The 15,834-nt window shown below is 40.1% G+C and overlaps 1 protein-coding gene across 2 annotated transcripts in view; it reads left to right on the top strand.

The window, feature by feature from the left end:
* Positions 1 to 248: 248 nt before the first annotated feature.
* Positions 249 to 15,834, top strand: part of LOC134803704 (lysosomal alpha-mannosidase-like) — a 128,031-nt gene continuing 112,445 nt past the window's right edge. For both annotated transcript variants that reach the window (XM_063776504.1, XM_063776505.1), the window contains exons 1-6: positions 249 to 627; positions 4,979 to 5,081; positions 6,258 to 6,339; positions 12,685 to 12,870; positions 14,953 to 15,077; positions 15,719 to 15,799. In XM_063776504.1, coding sequence (XP_063632574.1) covers positions 547 to 627; positions 4,979 to 5,081; positions 6,258 to 6,339; positions 12,685 to 12,870; positions 14,953 to 15,077; positions 15,719 to 15,799 — 658 coding nt within the window. In that variant the 5' untranslated portion in view covers positions 249 to 546. The remainder of the gene's footprint in view (positions 628 to 4,978; positions 5,082 to 6,257; positions 6,340 to 12,684; positions 12,871 to 14,952; positions 15,078 to 15,718; positions 15,800 to 15,834) is intronic.

Below are 15,834 nucleotides of genomic sequence, written 5' to 3'. Positions count from 1 at the left end.
CTGTAAAGGGTTCGAAACGTCGGGATGTAGTATGAATTCAATATACTCGATATAATCCGTTTCAATAGTTTTATTTCAAAAAAATACCTTTAAATTTATTTTTATTAGGACAGAATATGGACTCTGCCTTATTATAAACAAAGATCGGATAACCTGCCTGTTACCGACTGCATACATAAGTCTGTAAGATTGTCGCTATAAGGTATTTCAAAGAGTTTTAAAAAAACAATGAGAGTTGAATGAAAAAAGGCTTCATTGTGATTTTAGCTGTGGAACCAGTGACATAGTAACTATAGTTTGTCAAGCCATTTCCGTCAGTAGAAAAAGCGGCAAAATAATAAAAATTTAGGCGCGAAGGTTGCCGTCCCATAGAAAATTTTAATATCGCGCCTTTTGCTACTGAAGAAGTTGTTTGACCGTTTATATTTAAATATTTTAAATAGATACATAAGTGTTTCAATAGTTTATGTATAAAAATAACTATACTGAAAATATAAAAGAACTTTGAATAACATTTAAATATTTAAATAATAATATAATTTTACAATGAAAAAACTTGTGTTAATATTGACTTGTATTTGGTTGGATAAACATGTGTTTGCGAGGAAGATCGAATGTGGTTACAAGGTAGGATATGTATGTTTTGGTGCCCTATTGATATTTCGAGAAAAATTACGCCGATTTTTGTTTCGCCGACAACGATTCGCCGACGGGTTCTTTGGCAGAGTAACGATTGGCCGAATCTAATTACGCATAATAGTCGTTTGCCAGAGTAGTCAATAAGCAGAACATTGATACGCATATTTACTATTCGTAGAATAATCATTTAGTAACTGTCATAATTACCGGAGAAACCATTGGTCGAAACACAATAGGTCGAATGTTCATTTGGCATTAATATTGAATGTTCGTTTTTTTAGCATTAGAAAAAAGGTAAACAATCTTGACGTGTCTTTTAATTGAAAAACTCAATTTAAAAATAAGTCATGGCAAATATGTAACATTCACGAATCTAATACGATCATTTATATTCTTCTGCTTTCATAAGTAATACTTAGTTACTGATTTTAAAAAGCGTTTTTCAATTAAAAGACGTGTCAACGTCGCTTACCTTCTTTCTAATGCTAAAAAAAATTATAAAATAAGGTGAGATTTCATTTATTGATGAAGTGCACCTGATGATGATGATTGTTGATGATAATGATGATGATTTTTTTAAAGTAGTATGTTTAGCGATTACTCCAGCACCCATGGTCCGATTTGAGTTATTCTTTTTTTGTTTGAAAAAAGTTACCTGCGAGGTATTCCCATAATAATTTTGGTTCTGATCTGATGTTGTAATCCATGAGGAATTGACGGAACCCCTCAATTTTTAAAGGCATGTGTATTATGATTTCGGTATTTTCTAAAGTAAGTAACTCAAGCATTTCCTCCTGAAATCCACCAATTTCATGAAGTGCAACTGTAGCCTTACCACGAGTTTGACACTACATATTCGCTAACTTCTTCGTAACTTTATATACATATATTTAACGCATTTACTTAAAAAATTATAATATTTTATTTCATTCTTCTGTTTCGAAAATAACGACTTATATGTAAAATGTGAAACGTTATTCGACTAAACATTGCTTAAACAAAACGATTACTCTGCCAAATGGAAATCGTCCAATAATAGTTCTGCGAATTTACACAGAAGCAAACTGAACGGTATGTGAACCAAGAGTCTACGTAACGTTGGTTGACCAGAAGTTACATTGACAAATAAATGACTCTGCGAAACGATGTTCGGCGAATCGTTGTCGGCGAATCGATGATCTGCTAAAAGTTTATCGGAAAATCATTAGGTACCCATAATATTGTCCCCTCGAAATTATACGTCTAAGTAGAAAAATGACAATATAGAATACATCGACTAGGAAAATTGTCCATCCAGCATAGACGTGTGCGCCGCGCCGGCGCGCCGCCGCCGCCGGGGTTTTTGACCACGCCGCCGCCGCCGATAATTGATCGGCGTGAAATCGGCGTGACCTTGAGTGTTGTTGATTAGCTATTCCAAGTTGGTTTTTCGATTACAATATGGATTTTTTTGTATTATTTATGTTGCAGTTCTCAAATATACATCAATTATTAAATTTATTAATTAAATGAAACTGAATAGCCAGTTGCAGAAACTATTTGACACACCAATTAAAGTAACTGAGTACTTAATCCTAAGTATTCACCGTCTACTGTTAACGAACGAACGAAGCTAGAAGAACAAACCCCTCCGTTCTCAGAGAGCTTTATATCGCCACTCAGCTGACAGCTCTTCCCAACATGCCATGGATGAGCCCTTAGATTCTTCGGACATATTATCATTATCCAACGCATGATGTGGAGAAACACATGAATTTAAAGCCGAATGAATGGCAAACGTGCTCGAATTGGAGCATGTGTGAGATGGTCGAACGCTATTGAAGAGGCTACCCCACGCCAATGACCTTCGATCTGAATCCCTTAGTTTTCAAATATTTTTTGTAGCTTATCATATTAACAGCAACGGCTTTAAGCAATATAGTATCGGTATCGTCTTGGGTCGTCCCATTCGTTTTTCGTCAAGTTCTTAAATTAGTCCTATTCTGCTTTCGCCACTCATTCTACATTGAAAGCCACCGACGATTGTGACGAATGTAGAATGAGTGACGAAAGCAGAATAGGACTAATTTAAGAACTTGACGAAAAACGAATGGGACGACCCAAGACGATACCATAGTATCCAATATTTACTTCAAAGTTCATTGTCTTCGAGATATTTTCAATTATTTATATTCAAAGTTGAACAATTTTGGCCCTAACTTTTTCGAGACGTCAAAGACGAACCCAAATATGTAGATTTCGTACATGTAAGATCCTTCACAGCAAACTAGATACGAAAAAAGTGATTTTTTAGACAATATTTAAAAAAATAAGTATTCATTTCTTTCAAAATCCGGTAGACCAAAACGGAGATAAAAGCTTGAAGAACCGATAACCGTTTGCCTTATAATATAATGCTATCTGTAGAGCAAAAAAAGGAGATACGATTCAAAACTTGTCAAAAATCGATGAAAACCTCGGGTAGCCCCTGAAGAGGTCGGCTTGCGGCAGTCTGCACCGTGCAGTCCATACGACTTCTGACCGCACGAAATGGAGACAAATTACATGTGACGAAACTCAGCAATGAGAAAACGAGAAAGAAGATACGTCTCAGTGAGCCTGGTGCCTGTACGACAACAAAACCATTAAAAAGAAGCCATAGCAGTCCACTATGTCCAGCAAATTTCAAGGATATGTGGAGTTCGTTTTTGTTAATGTACGTCATTTTTAATAGGATAAGCCATGGAAAGCTTGATAAACGGAGAGTTACAGATCGGATCGAACATCATTGGGACCAGGCAACCTCTTAATGCAAGCCATTATTAGGAAAATCAAGTTATTTTACCTAGCCTATATTCATTTACAAAACCTATTTTACTCACAGCATATTCAAACTATACGTAGTTCACTGACCAGTAACCTGCATTGATCAAATTTTCAAGAAAAACAACAAATTAATGAAGAAACCTGAAAGTCAAGGTCACGCCGATTTCACGCCGAAAACACGCCGCCGCCGCCGATTTTTTGGCAAACGCCGCCGCCGATCATTTCTTAATCGGCGCACACGTCTAAATTCCAGCATAATGTCGAAAAAGAATTAAGGTGTATTCGGGTATTACCGAATGTCGGATAATTCCGAAATTCAGATGAAAATCACCCTTAATTCCATCATAATAAAAGTCTCTTTCGGAATTATCCGACAGTTTTCGACATTCGGAATTACCCGAGTAAACCTTATGTCCAATAGTCAAAATGTCAAATGTGATACAGGTCGAAAAATATGTGTCCATTTGTATTTGCGTACACTGAAAATCATTGTACATTTACGATTATAGAGGTTTATAATGCCATAGTCATGGAACTATTAAAAAGAAATGACCATTTTCAAAAAGAAAGTTTTATTTTAGTATAAAATATTAGTGTCATTTATGTCAAGACATTAATATGTCATAGGTAGGTACTGAATATATTTCATTTTGCTCATAATTTATAATTAACAAAATTCCATTCTGTCTTAATTAATTTACGACGATTACAAATTTGGTTAAAAATGTTTTTAGCACAATTACATTTTGACAAGATTCACATTGGACACTATTACTTTTGATCCAACTTCAGAATGGTCATTTCAAGTGGACGATTTTACATTTGTACCTAATGACGTAATTACATTATAAAGTAATTACAAAATTTGCTTTCCTCTTAATTTGTCCATGAGTGTAATACCTATTTATAAATACCACGTGATATCAATATTGTCCGTCAAATAAAAATCATGCATGAGGTCAAAGAGAATTTGTAATAGAGAGTTACTGTCATGGTAAATTATGTAGCTACAGTACATTTACTGCCATCTTTCGACACACGATTAAAACTATTAGAACGCCATTTGACTTTGATCATTATTCCTTCATTGATATGTGTTAACTTGTTAAATATTAATATTAACGCCATCTACTCGAGAGTAGGCTAAAGGTTACGGCGCCATCGCTCGAAAAGATGCACCATAAATTTGGCCTTAAGTCGAGTAGATGGCGTTAATATTAATATTTAATAAGTTAACACATATCACTGAAGGAATAATGAACAAAGTCAAATGGCGTTCTAACAGTTTTAATTGTCTGACGAAAGATGGCAGTAAATGTACTGTGGCTACATAATTTACTTTGACAATCCGTCTCTATGCAATCTATTCTCTTTGCTTATATTACTCTATGCTTATGCTAAAGGCTCCGTCACACAGGCGCGTTTTGCCGGTGGCGCGTGAGCGGGGCGCGTCGCTTTTACAATATAAAACGCTCACGCCCCGCCCGGGAAACGCGCCTGTGTGACGGAACCTTTAATTCTATTGCGTCGACAGCAATGCCCCCCGACCAGAGAGGGAGCGCTGAACGTGCATCTCATCGCGCACTCACACATGGACGCCGGCTGGGTGAAGACATACGACCAGTATTACTACGGATGTAAGTCCTGTTAATTACTCGTATTTTCTCCGTATCTACAAAACTTCCATAAAACACACATTAAAAATATTAAAACTGGTCACAAACGTATTGTAAGTCAATATCGTTTTAGTCCATAACGAGGAGTTTCTTCAACCGGAGCACGCGTTGGCGGACTTACGCACGCGCGCGAAGAGTTAGGGCGCGGCCACACTGGTGATTTGCGAACGAGATGAAAGCGAGGCGAGCGCAGCGTGCAATGATTTCGCTGCGTAAGTAGGAGCTGTCATACTGGAATGGGAGCGTAGTCGTTGCGCGCTCGCGGCGAGATCTTTGCGCGCTCGCGGCGAACTCGTTGCGTGCTCGCGGCGAACTCGCTGCGCGCTCGCCTCGCTTTCAACTCGCTCGCAAATCGCCAGTGAGTGAGAATGAGTGACCCTTTTTAAGCACCCGCTCCAGGCACACGTAGCTTGAGTTCATCATCATCATCAGCCTACTCTCGTCCACTGCTGGACATAGGCCTCTCCTATTTGCGGCAACTCTGACCCAGCTCTTGCCAGCCGCCTTGTGAAGGTCATCGCATTGTCAGCCATTGTAGTTGAATAGTTGAATAGTTTACCATGTAGTTGTAGTTAGTTACCTATGTAAGGAAGAGCGGTGTCTCCCAACACAAGCATTTATTTTGCTTACAGGGAGGCTCCATCCCTTTGATCATTTGTACATGTTTTTATTGAATAAAGAATTTAGAATTTTTGAATTTTTTGAATTGAATCACTCCATCTACTCTGAGGGAGGCCTACGCTACGTTTGCCGATGCGCGGTCTCCACTCGAGAACTCGTCTACCTGTAGCTTGGCCTAACTGAAGGCTTTTCTTTGGCAACCGATCCTGGAAATAGACGAAGGCATTGACATCAGATATCTAGGGACTGGCTTTACGGGCAATAATAATGAGGCATGACAGGGGCCAGTACAGCGGTGTGACACCGCTACAACGCGATTGGTTGATGAATTCGCATCACGCGCGCGATTGGTTGACGAGTTCGCATTACGCGCGCTATTGATCGCAACTAGTTGCGTTAGACTGCACGATTGGCTGGAATTCGTGAGTAACACCGCTGAACTAACATTTTTAGTGCCCCTTTAGCCCGTCCTTAGATATTGTACGTCGATGGACGAAGGTGTATTTCTATTTGCAGCCAAACCGACAATCAGCACAGCCAACGTTCAGCTCATCTTCCACTCTGTCCTCTCGGAGTTACTCCACGACAAACGGAGGAAGTAAGAATTGACTTCATATTACACTAGCGACCCGCCCCGGCTTGGCACTGGTTTCACAAAACCTTAACAAATTATAAACATTCCTCAAGAATCACTCTATTGATATGTGGAAACCGCATGAAAATCAGTTCAGTAGTTTTTCTGTTTATGTAGCGCTGGTGGCCTGTAAGAGCGTGCGACTTTTAATCCGGAGGTCGCGGGTTCAAACTCTGGCTCGTCGTACCAATGAGATTTTCGGAACTTATGTACGAGATATCATTTGATATTTACCAGTTGCTTTTCGGTGAAGGAAAACATTGTGAGGAAACCGGACTAATCCCAATAAGACCTAGTGATGGCAGCCGCTTTCGTAAAAACGAATGCCTTCGTAATTTTTTGGGATTAATTTTCAAGTGCACCGCAGGCTCCCATGAGCCGTGGCCACTTGCACCATTCACTAACCCATGCTTAACTGGTTAAACCTGGCGTTACCATGGTTACCAGTACTATTTGACACTGAGTTAACGGTTTAACGCTTAAGTGGGATGGTGCAAGTGGCGCTTAAATCAGTAGGTAACTAATTTAAGTATACAGGGTGATTCAGGAGACGTGAGCAGGACTAACACTGCGCATATCGTTAATTATAAGCAACTGTTTCGTATCAGTATTAGTGAGGTTAACGTTAATTTTCTAGTCGTGTTGAAAAAAAAAGTATTTAATTTTTTTACGACATGCATGGTCACCCTAAAACTAGCAAAAAGCAGAGCTTTGTAAAGGCTCGCGGAGTTTTTCTACCGAAACGTACCGGACCGCGACTTTGATCCAATCCGAGGCTTGTTTCATGTTCGATCGAGTGAGTACGTAATAATTCCGTTAAGAACGCAGCTATAAGTGAGAGCAAGAAAGAAATATACTAACCGGACCCCGGTTGCTGTTACAGCTTTTACTTTGTGCATTAAAAGCGTGTCCAGACGACAAAATCAAATTGCCAATAACATCCTTCCATACGTATACAATTTCATAAGCGCTTATTACATCCTACACGGTTGCCCAGTACTTTTTGTAAGGAAGCCAACTGGCTTTCCTACAGAATGTTGGGTCAGCGACCCAATGTCCTTGAATTTATTTTTGCGTCCACACCACACAATTGAGCGAAAAACTATCCCGTCTGGACACCTACTGGCGGTAATCACGCTGCTCCGCACATAAAAACACACACACACACACACACACACAGTTCCACTAGGTACAGCCAGGGTTAAGCATCAGCTCTATCTTGGGTACTGCTCTTCTAAGTGCTCATCAAGACGAGTCGGATGACCAAAACAGCGTGTGCCTATGTTGCACCAAACCTGAGTTCCAATAGGTACAGCCAGGGTTCAGCATCAGCTTTATCTTGGGTACTACTCTCCTAAGTGCTCATCAAGACGAGTCGGATGATCAAAACAGCGTGTGCCTATATTGCAACAAACCTGAGTTCCACTAGGTACTGCCAGAGTTCAGCATCAGCTCTATCTTGGGTACTGGTCTCCCAAGTGCTCATCATGACGAGTTGCATGACCAAAACAGCGTGTGCCGATGTTGCACCAAACCTGAGTTCCAATAGGTACAGCCAGGGTTCAACATCAGCTTTATCTTGGGTACTACTCTCCTAAGTGCTCATCAAGACGAGTCGGATGAGCAAAACAGCGTGTGCCTATGTTGTTAAAACCCGAGCTCTACTAGGTACTGTCAGGGTTCAGCATCAGCTATCTTGGGTACTGGTCTACCCAGTGATCATCATGACGAGTGGGATATCCAAAACAGCGTGTTTCTATATATGTTGCACCAAACCCGAGCTCCACTATGTACTACCAGGGTTCAGCATCAGCTCTATCTTGGGTACTATATACTCTCCTAAGTGCTCATCACGATGAGTCGGATGACCAAAACATAATGTGCCTTTGTTGCCCCAAACCTGAGTTCCACTTGGTACTGCCACGGTTCTGGGTCATTTTGTTGAACTTCACGCCGACATTGCAATTGGCGTGCAGTCGGCGTGCAGTTCCTATACAAGTTGCAGTCGGGTTGTAGTCCGTTTGTATCGGCCCTAAGCCCTAAATCACTAAGTTTGGGTCAATTTCACCAAACGAGCATTTTTGTCTAATTCCCATGGAATTTTGAAATACCAATATTACACATAAATATTTATGCTGATAATTTGATAAAAAATATAATAAACATTAATTTTCTTATGGGATAAAAATATTCATAAAACTATAAAAGTTATTTCAATTTAAAATTTTGGTCAGGGCACGGGAATTAGTGTGTCCATGGGAATTAGATTTTACTAGGACGGAAATTAGAACATGGCACGGGAATTGTTTTCTTGACTTATTTTGGTAGTTAAAACTCTTATTTATGTATATTTTAATCTACAATAATATACTGCAACCATACTGAAGTGGCATCGAACATATTTACCTTCTTTAATTTTAGTTTCGGACGACAAATCTACGAAAGTATGATACACTAAAAACTACGTATCTGACTAATCGTTTCCTTTATTTTAATGGCAACTAATCTCTCTTTCTTAGTAAAATGTACATATTCCAAAACAATACAAAGTAGTTTCGTAAACTTGTCCGCCTTACATACAAAACTATTCATTAAAAAGTGTCATTATGTATCTGCATGTAGATAGGTACAAGGTGTATGATCTGGTATATGGCCGTATAGGAAATGATACTAAGAAATAAATAGGGGCACAGTGAGAAGGAGTTATTGTGTGAGTTAATCTGAAGAAATCGAATATGCTGCCTTCATAAATTCATAACACAAAAAATTGTTATAACACATATGAGGTAAGGTGGGGTAAGACTATCACCGGGGTAAGACTATCACTTGTATGGAATCCTCATACTGTTAGTCCCGATCAAAATAAACTAAGTTAGTCTTACCCCGCCTTACTTTACACATAGGTATACACTGTCCCTGCCCTCCGGGAAAATCTTCAAATTGGTTAAGTAATTTCTCAAAAATATCATAATCTTCCTATAAAAAACTTCAAAAAAAAAATACCCCCTGGCACTGACTAAAATAACCGACTTAGTTTCACATTACATCTCAAAACTTTTTTGTAGTAGAAGAACTGCGTTGCGAGACTTGCATCTTTTTACATGTAATGTTTTTGATAGGATCCCATCTCTTTTTGTAGGCTGTCCTTCTTTTCGGGTAATCATACCCATACCATACTGATACTATGTATACACATATCATAACTACACACATCTTTATTCATACTCAAATCGTACATCGTAGTGTACCTTTACTTTCCCTACTAATTGTAAGAACTAAAAGGTAACGTTGTTATCGCATATATTTCTATAGGCTACAAACTTACTTATGCAGTTATTAGATCCTTAGAACGTGACTAATATTGCAGTATTATTAGATTTTTATTGGTTTAAAAGGTAAAACCTAATTACGTTTCAAATTTGGAACTTGTGGGTATGCTAGAAGTACCTTAGAATAATGATGATTGTGAGTGATTGTGTCAGTGACAAAACTAAGGGATTTTAAAGTGTATTAATTCTTAGACTACATGTTCAAATTAAATGTTATTTAGATAGAATGTTATTGAGATTTGATGGTACGGCCGTGCCACTTTGTTTTGCTCGACTTGGCGGCGGCACTGCCGTGCCCCCAGATCCTTTGTCCTTTCCCGGGCCTCAAACTATCTCCATGCCAAATATGTATCATCAAGATGATATTGGTTCAGCGGTTTAAGCGTGATGAGATAACAGACAGACAGACAGAGATACTTTCGCATTTATAATATAGTAAGAAGGATATATTTATTTTTCTTGTACCTATTAGAAAAGCTAATTTATAACAACTAATCTATTAAACGAGCAATTCTTGTATATATTTCGGGGATCTCGGAAACGGCTCTAACGATTTCGATGAAATTTGATCATATATGAGGGTTTTCTGGGGTGAAAAATCAATCTAGCTAGGTGTTATCTCTGGGAAAACGCGCATTTTTGAGTTTTTAGGTAGGTATATGTTTTCCGAGCAAAGCTCGGTCTTCCAGATATTTAAACTTTATACGGCATACGCTGTCAGCTGTCAAATTTACAAAAAATAAATTTGATTCATTTTGTTTCATGTAACCTTAGGTACAGGTATTATAATATGTAATAATTCCAAAAACAGTTTTATGTTTATATAATATTTTAATGCTATAATATGATCAATGAATAAGGTAAGGTGGGACTTGCCCCACTAACAGTACGAGGATTCCATACAAGTGATAGTCTTACCCCAGTGTCGTCTTACCCACCTTACCTTACGTATTAAAATTGCCCGGGTTATTCGGGTTCACCATGTAAGTAAGTACTATACTTAGTACTTATACTAAAAAAACGTTCACAGATTTTTGTGCATTCTTTAAGATTTCCTTAAATGTAAAATAGAAAGATATACGTGATATTATTATTACATATAATATATATTCAATGCCAATATATATATATATATGTAATAATAATATGACATAAACATTGCCAATTAACTTACAGCGCCCCCAATAAAAGATTTGTTGACAATATATGTAATACTTTCTAATTCCCGTGCCACTTAATCAGCTGTTTTAGGTAAATATTCTATGGGAATTAGGGCACGGAAATTAGAATTCGTAATAAAAAAATTCGCCAAAAATTTAAATCGTGTTTGACCAAACTGTTATGTTATCGCTTACATAAAGATACATAAAGGGCTCCTAAATATGACAATTGTTATTGAAAAGCTATGTGGGAAATAAAAATTATAAGGGGCATCGAAATTAGAAAAAAATTGTCGCCCACCCGGATTCCGAAATACTTACGCGATTTGCTCGAACACGCCGCGGATTGACGTACATCCGCTTGCTTTAAGAGACAGCCGAATACTGCCAGTACAGGTGAGGCAGGACACGAGGCGGTTCAAATACAGACGTCGGCTGTCAGAGCCCTTTGAGTTTTGCCGACGAAATTGTACTCGCGCGCTCGGACAAAATTTAAACTTCGATCACGAGTTATTTACCACAATGAATTTAATAGTGTATGTGCTCAGTGATAGTAAATATCATCTAGTTTAAGTATTTGACACTAAATTAGTGATACTAATGTAGAATTTTTCGTAGGATTTTTCATTATGCTCAAAAGTAGATTCCGGACAGGGCACGGGAGTAGTAATTTGAGCCTTTTGGTATTTTTAAGTGTACTCTAAAAACCAATTAATCAGTGAATTCATATGGAACTCGGTGTGAAAGTGTGACTTTTTTATGTAAAAAAAAAATGGTAAGTATTATCTGATGCTAACCCGCGATTTTCATCACGGACAGAAAAAAAATCGTGTTCAGAAATTGACCCGTTTGTATTAATATGCTTATCTTTATTTATAATTTTAGCAGTTCCAAGCAATAGTAACACTAAAACTGTTTCTCGAACTGAAAATACCCGATTTAAGTTTGCTAACACAACATGACCGATTAGTTCATCAGCGTCACAAAACATACGAGTAAATTGACCTCCGCGGTGAATATACAGCAAAATTGATTGTTCTAGTAGGTATTCACAGAAACTTAATTGCTAAATTGGGAATCAAACCAAGGGAAGCGAAGTGGGTCTGAATCCAAATTTTTAATCCACTTTAGCATTCATCGTTGATAATGGCGTAAACGCCATCTGTCAGAAAAACAAATAATTACTTAACATTAGCACGAATGTTAATTTCATCACTTCTCCAACAGATGGCGTTAGTAGTAATACAAAGTGTTAGTCCCTTATTTTATTGTTTTAAGTTTATAAAATGATATTTTTATGTTTGATAACACATCTAGACATGAATTTGAATTACTATGTTAAATCTCAAACCTAACAGTGCAGTAGTTTTGCCGTAAAGTGTACCACAAGAATGCATAGATTGTCGAATAGTGATAGGGCTCGCTTCGCTCGCCCTAATTAGAATACTAAACTACCGATATTCTGTGTCAAATTGAATGTCATTACTGTCATCACGGTATGGTTACTTTTGAAAACTCGTATCTCACTCAAGTTTGACAGTTTATTTTCTTCGTAATCAAAATGCCATTACGGTTAAAGAGGTTTTATGCCTATCAATTAGGTCCTGTAGGGTGACCATGATTGTTGAGAATTAAATTTGCCCTCACCGAAAAGTTAAAAAATAGGAAAAAGTGGTGTTGTTTCTCCTAAATACGACGGTGATCGATCAATTATCAGTTACTGAGTGTGCAGGATTAGTCCTGCTCACGTCTCATGAATCATCCTGTATAGCTGTCTCCTTGTATTTATCTAAGATTGCGATAATCACACAAATTTTCAGATTCACGTTTTCGGAGGTGAGCTACTTCTGGCGATGGTGGAAGGAGCAGCGGCCAGCAACGAGGGCCACCTTCCGAGGACTAGTCCAGGAGGGCCGCGTGGAGTTCGCCGGCGGAGGCTGGGTCCAGGGGGATGAGGCCACGACGGATTTTCTGATGATACTTGACCAGTTTACCTGGGGACTCAGGTACCTTGACTTTAGGTTCTGGAGTCACATTTCGAGGGTTTGTGCTAAAGGGCCTCGTGGAGTTCGATGGCGGAGGCTGGGTCCAGGGGGATGAGGCCACGACGGATTTTCTGATGATACTTGACCAGTTCACCTGGGGACTCAGGTATGGACCTGGGTTCTGGAGTCACATTTCGAGGGTTTGTGCTGAAGGGCCTCTTGGAGTCTGCTGGCGGAGGTTGGGTCCAGGGAGATGAGGCTACGACGATGATAGGTACTTGACCAGTTCACCTGGGGACTCAGGTATAGACCTTGAAGTCACATTTAGCTTGGAGTCACATTTCGTGAGTTTGAGCTGAAGGATCGTGTGTAGTTTGCTGGAGGAGGCTGGGTCCAGGGGGATGCGGACACGACGGCCTGATGATACTTGACCAGTTCACCTGGGGACTCAGGTACCTTGAATTTAGGTTCTGGAGTCACATTTCGAGGGTTTGTGCTGAAGGATCGTGTGGAGTTTGCTGACGGAGGCTAGGTCCAGGGAGATGAGGCCACGACAGACTATCTGATGATACTGGATCAGTTCACCTGGGGACTCAGGTATGGACCTGGGTTCTGGAGTCACATTTAGAGGGTTTGTGCTGAAGGGCCTCGAGGAGTCCGCCGGCGGAGGCTGGGTGCAGGGGGATGAGGCCACGATGGACTATCTGATGATACTGGACCAGTTTACCTGGGGACCAGGTACCTTGAATTTAGGTTCTGGGGACACATTTCGAGGGTTTTTTCTGAAGGGCCTCGAGGAGTCCGCTGACGGAGGCTGGGTCCAGGGGGATGAGGCCACGACGGACTGATGATACTTGACCAGTTCACCTGGGGACTCAGGTACCTTGAATTTAGGTTTTAGAGTCACATTTCGAGGGTTAGTGTTCAAGGGCCTCGTGGAGTCCGCTGGGTCCAGGGGGATGAAGCCACGACGGACTGATGATACTTAACCAGTTCACCTGGGGACTTAGGTGTGGACAAAGGGCCTTGAAAGCAGTTTTGTAGGGCTCTTATAGGAGTCATGGTACAAGCAGTCAACACTTTAGGACCTTGCGTGATGTTCTACAAGTAAATGTGGTAACTTTTAATGAATGCATGACATTATTACATACCTAGGTGGATCATAAAAGCTAAAAATCTTTAGCAGCACAGGTTTCTGTTGCGTCACCTGTTCCAGTGTAGGATTCGTCAGATTCCCACGGAACCGCCGAAACGGCACTACCTTCAGCCAGAAGTCCGGGCTCGCGATGGCTTCCACCGGCGGCCGCGGTACGCCCACCACGAACGAGCTGATATGCACGTAATGACGCGATCACAGCTGGAACAGTTTTAGCTCGTAACGGGTCTTCTGACGAATATATTCCACCACATAGTCTGCCGTGGCTAAAACATGCAGGCGCGATTTTTACATAATAGAAACATTATCCGGTTTCGCAGTGCCACACTGGGTCTTGCTTGGTACTGTAAAGGTTTGCAACCTTTACAGCCTTTTTGATCAATGACTAGCTACCAGTATTCAAAATTGGAATCTGATCTCGCTGTCAGATGGAACGGGCGTGCGGATCGGCATTCCTAAACAAAGAGATTCCTAAAGAAGCAGCCATGAAGACTAGCCGAATATTATTATTTTAATTTAGCTGACATATATGAAAAGAATATAAAGAAGATCAACAAAGTGTGTTTAATCATCTTTCACTGTATCCTCCCTGCTAGGTCGTATCCCTTTACCCTTGCGCGTCCTCCTCTGTTTCGACGCCTGTGTGAATCTTCTCATTACGAGAAACACATTCAGGCACCCTCGAAGGTGCTTTTCTTTAATGTGGCCGGATGACTCACGCTAGACCGGGACGTGCCCGGGCCGAAGCTTCCAGCGCACGTTTTCTATGGAAAGTATCACGTGATCTCCTGTCATGTCATAGAAAAGTTAGCGCCGGAAGCTCCGGCCCGGACACGGCCCGGTCTAGCGTGAGTCATCCTGCCGGCCCATATGACTGGGGATAAGAACATCTCTGGTACTGACCACGATCAATTTACTTGAGTGTTTATTATTCACTTGTTTTACAGAAAGATGAATGACACCCTCGGTCCCTGCGGCAAGCCGAAGGCCGCCTGGCAGATCGACACGTACGGCCACACGAGGGAGCATGCCTCGCTACTGGCTCAAATGGGCTATGATGGACTCTTCATAGGTATGACCACAGGAATTAGTATAACCTGACACTTTAAAGACACTGCGCCTACAATTTTTCTAGTTTGACCCATTGATTGACTGGTAGAGAATGCCTTAGGGCATTAAGTTCGCCATGTGTACCTTAATGTATTGTGCAATAAAGATTAAAATAAATAAATAGTAGTAGTAGTAATCACTTCATTGTACACAACACAGGTTTACATAATATTTACAAAAATAAAGGTATAAAGGCGAACTTATCCCTGTAAGGTCAGACCAAACATACATCCGTACCCAGATGGACAATGATGGTTTCTCCCTAGGTATTAAAACAGGACAGATGATACTTTTATGCCTTGTGGCAAGCCGAAGGCCGCCTGGCAGAGCGAGACATAGTGCCACACGAGGGAGCACACCTTATGTATTGTAAGATAAGTAAAATCTAAGAAAAAACGTGCCTCGGAAATAAGGAATAAGTTATACTCGAATAGATGGTGCCACACCTTTGGCCCATACTCGTGTAGATGGCGTTGGTGACACCGCTTGATATTTAACAACACATATCAGTGAAAGAACATGGGTCAAAGTCATAGGGCGTTCTAAAGAAAATTAAAAGAAACCTTCAAATACTTATACCAACCACTCACTTGACTTTTGCAGGTAGAGTCAACCACAAAGACAGAGAAGCCATGTTGGAGGAAGAAAGAATGGAGTTTATGTGGAGAGGGAGCGATGTTTTAGGTAAATGACACTATTTACAACAATTATAATGGTAT

The sequence above is a fragment of the Cydia splendana genome, chromosome 27 (genome assembly GCF_910591565.1).
Source record: "Cydia splendana chromosome 27, ilCydSple1.2, whole genome shotgun sequence".
Lineage (NCBI taxonomy): Eukaryota > Metazoa > Arthropoda > Insecta > Lepidoptera > Tortricidae > Cydia > Cydia splendana.
This window is presented reverse-complemented; position numbering and strand designations above follow the sequence as displayed.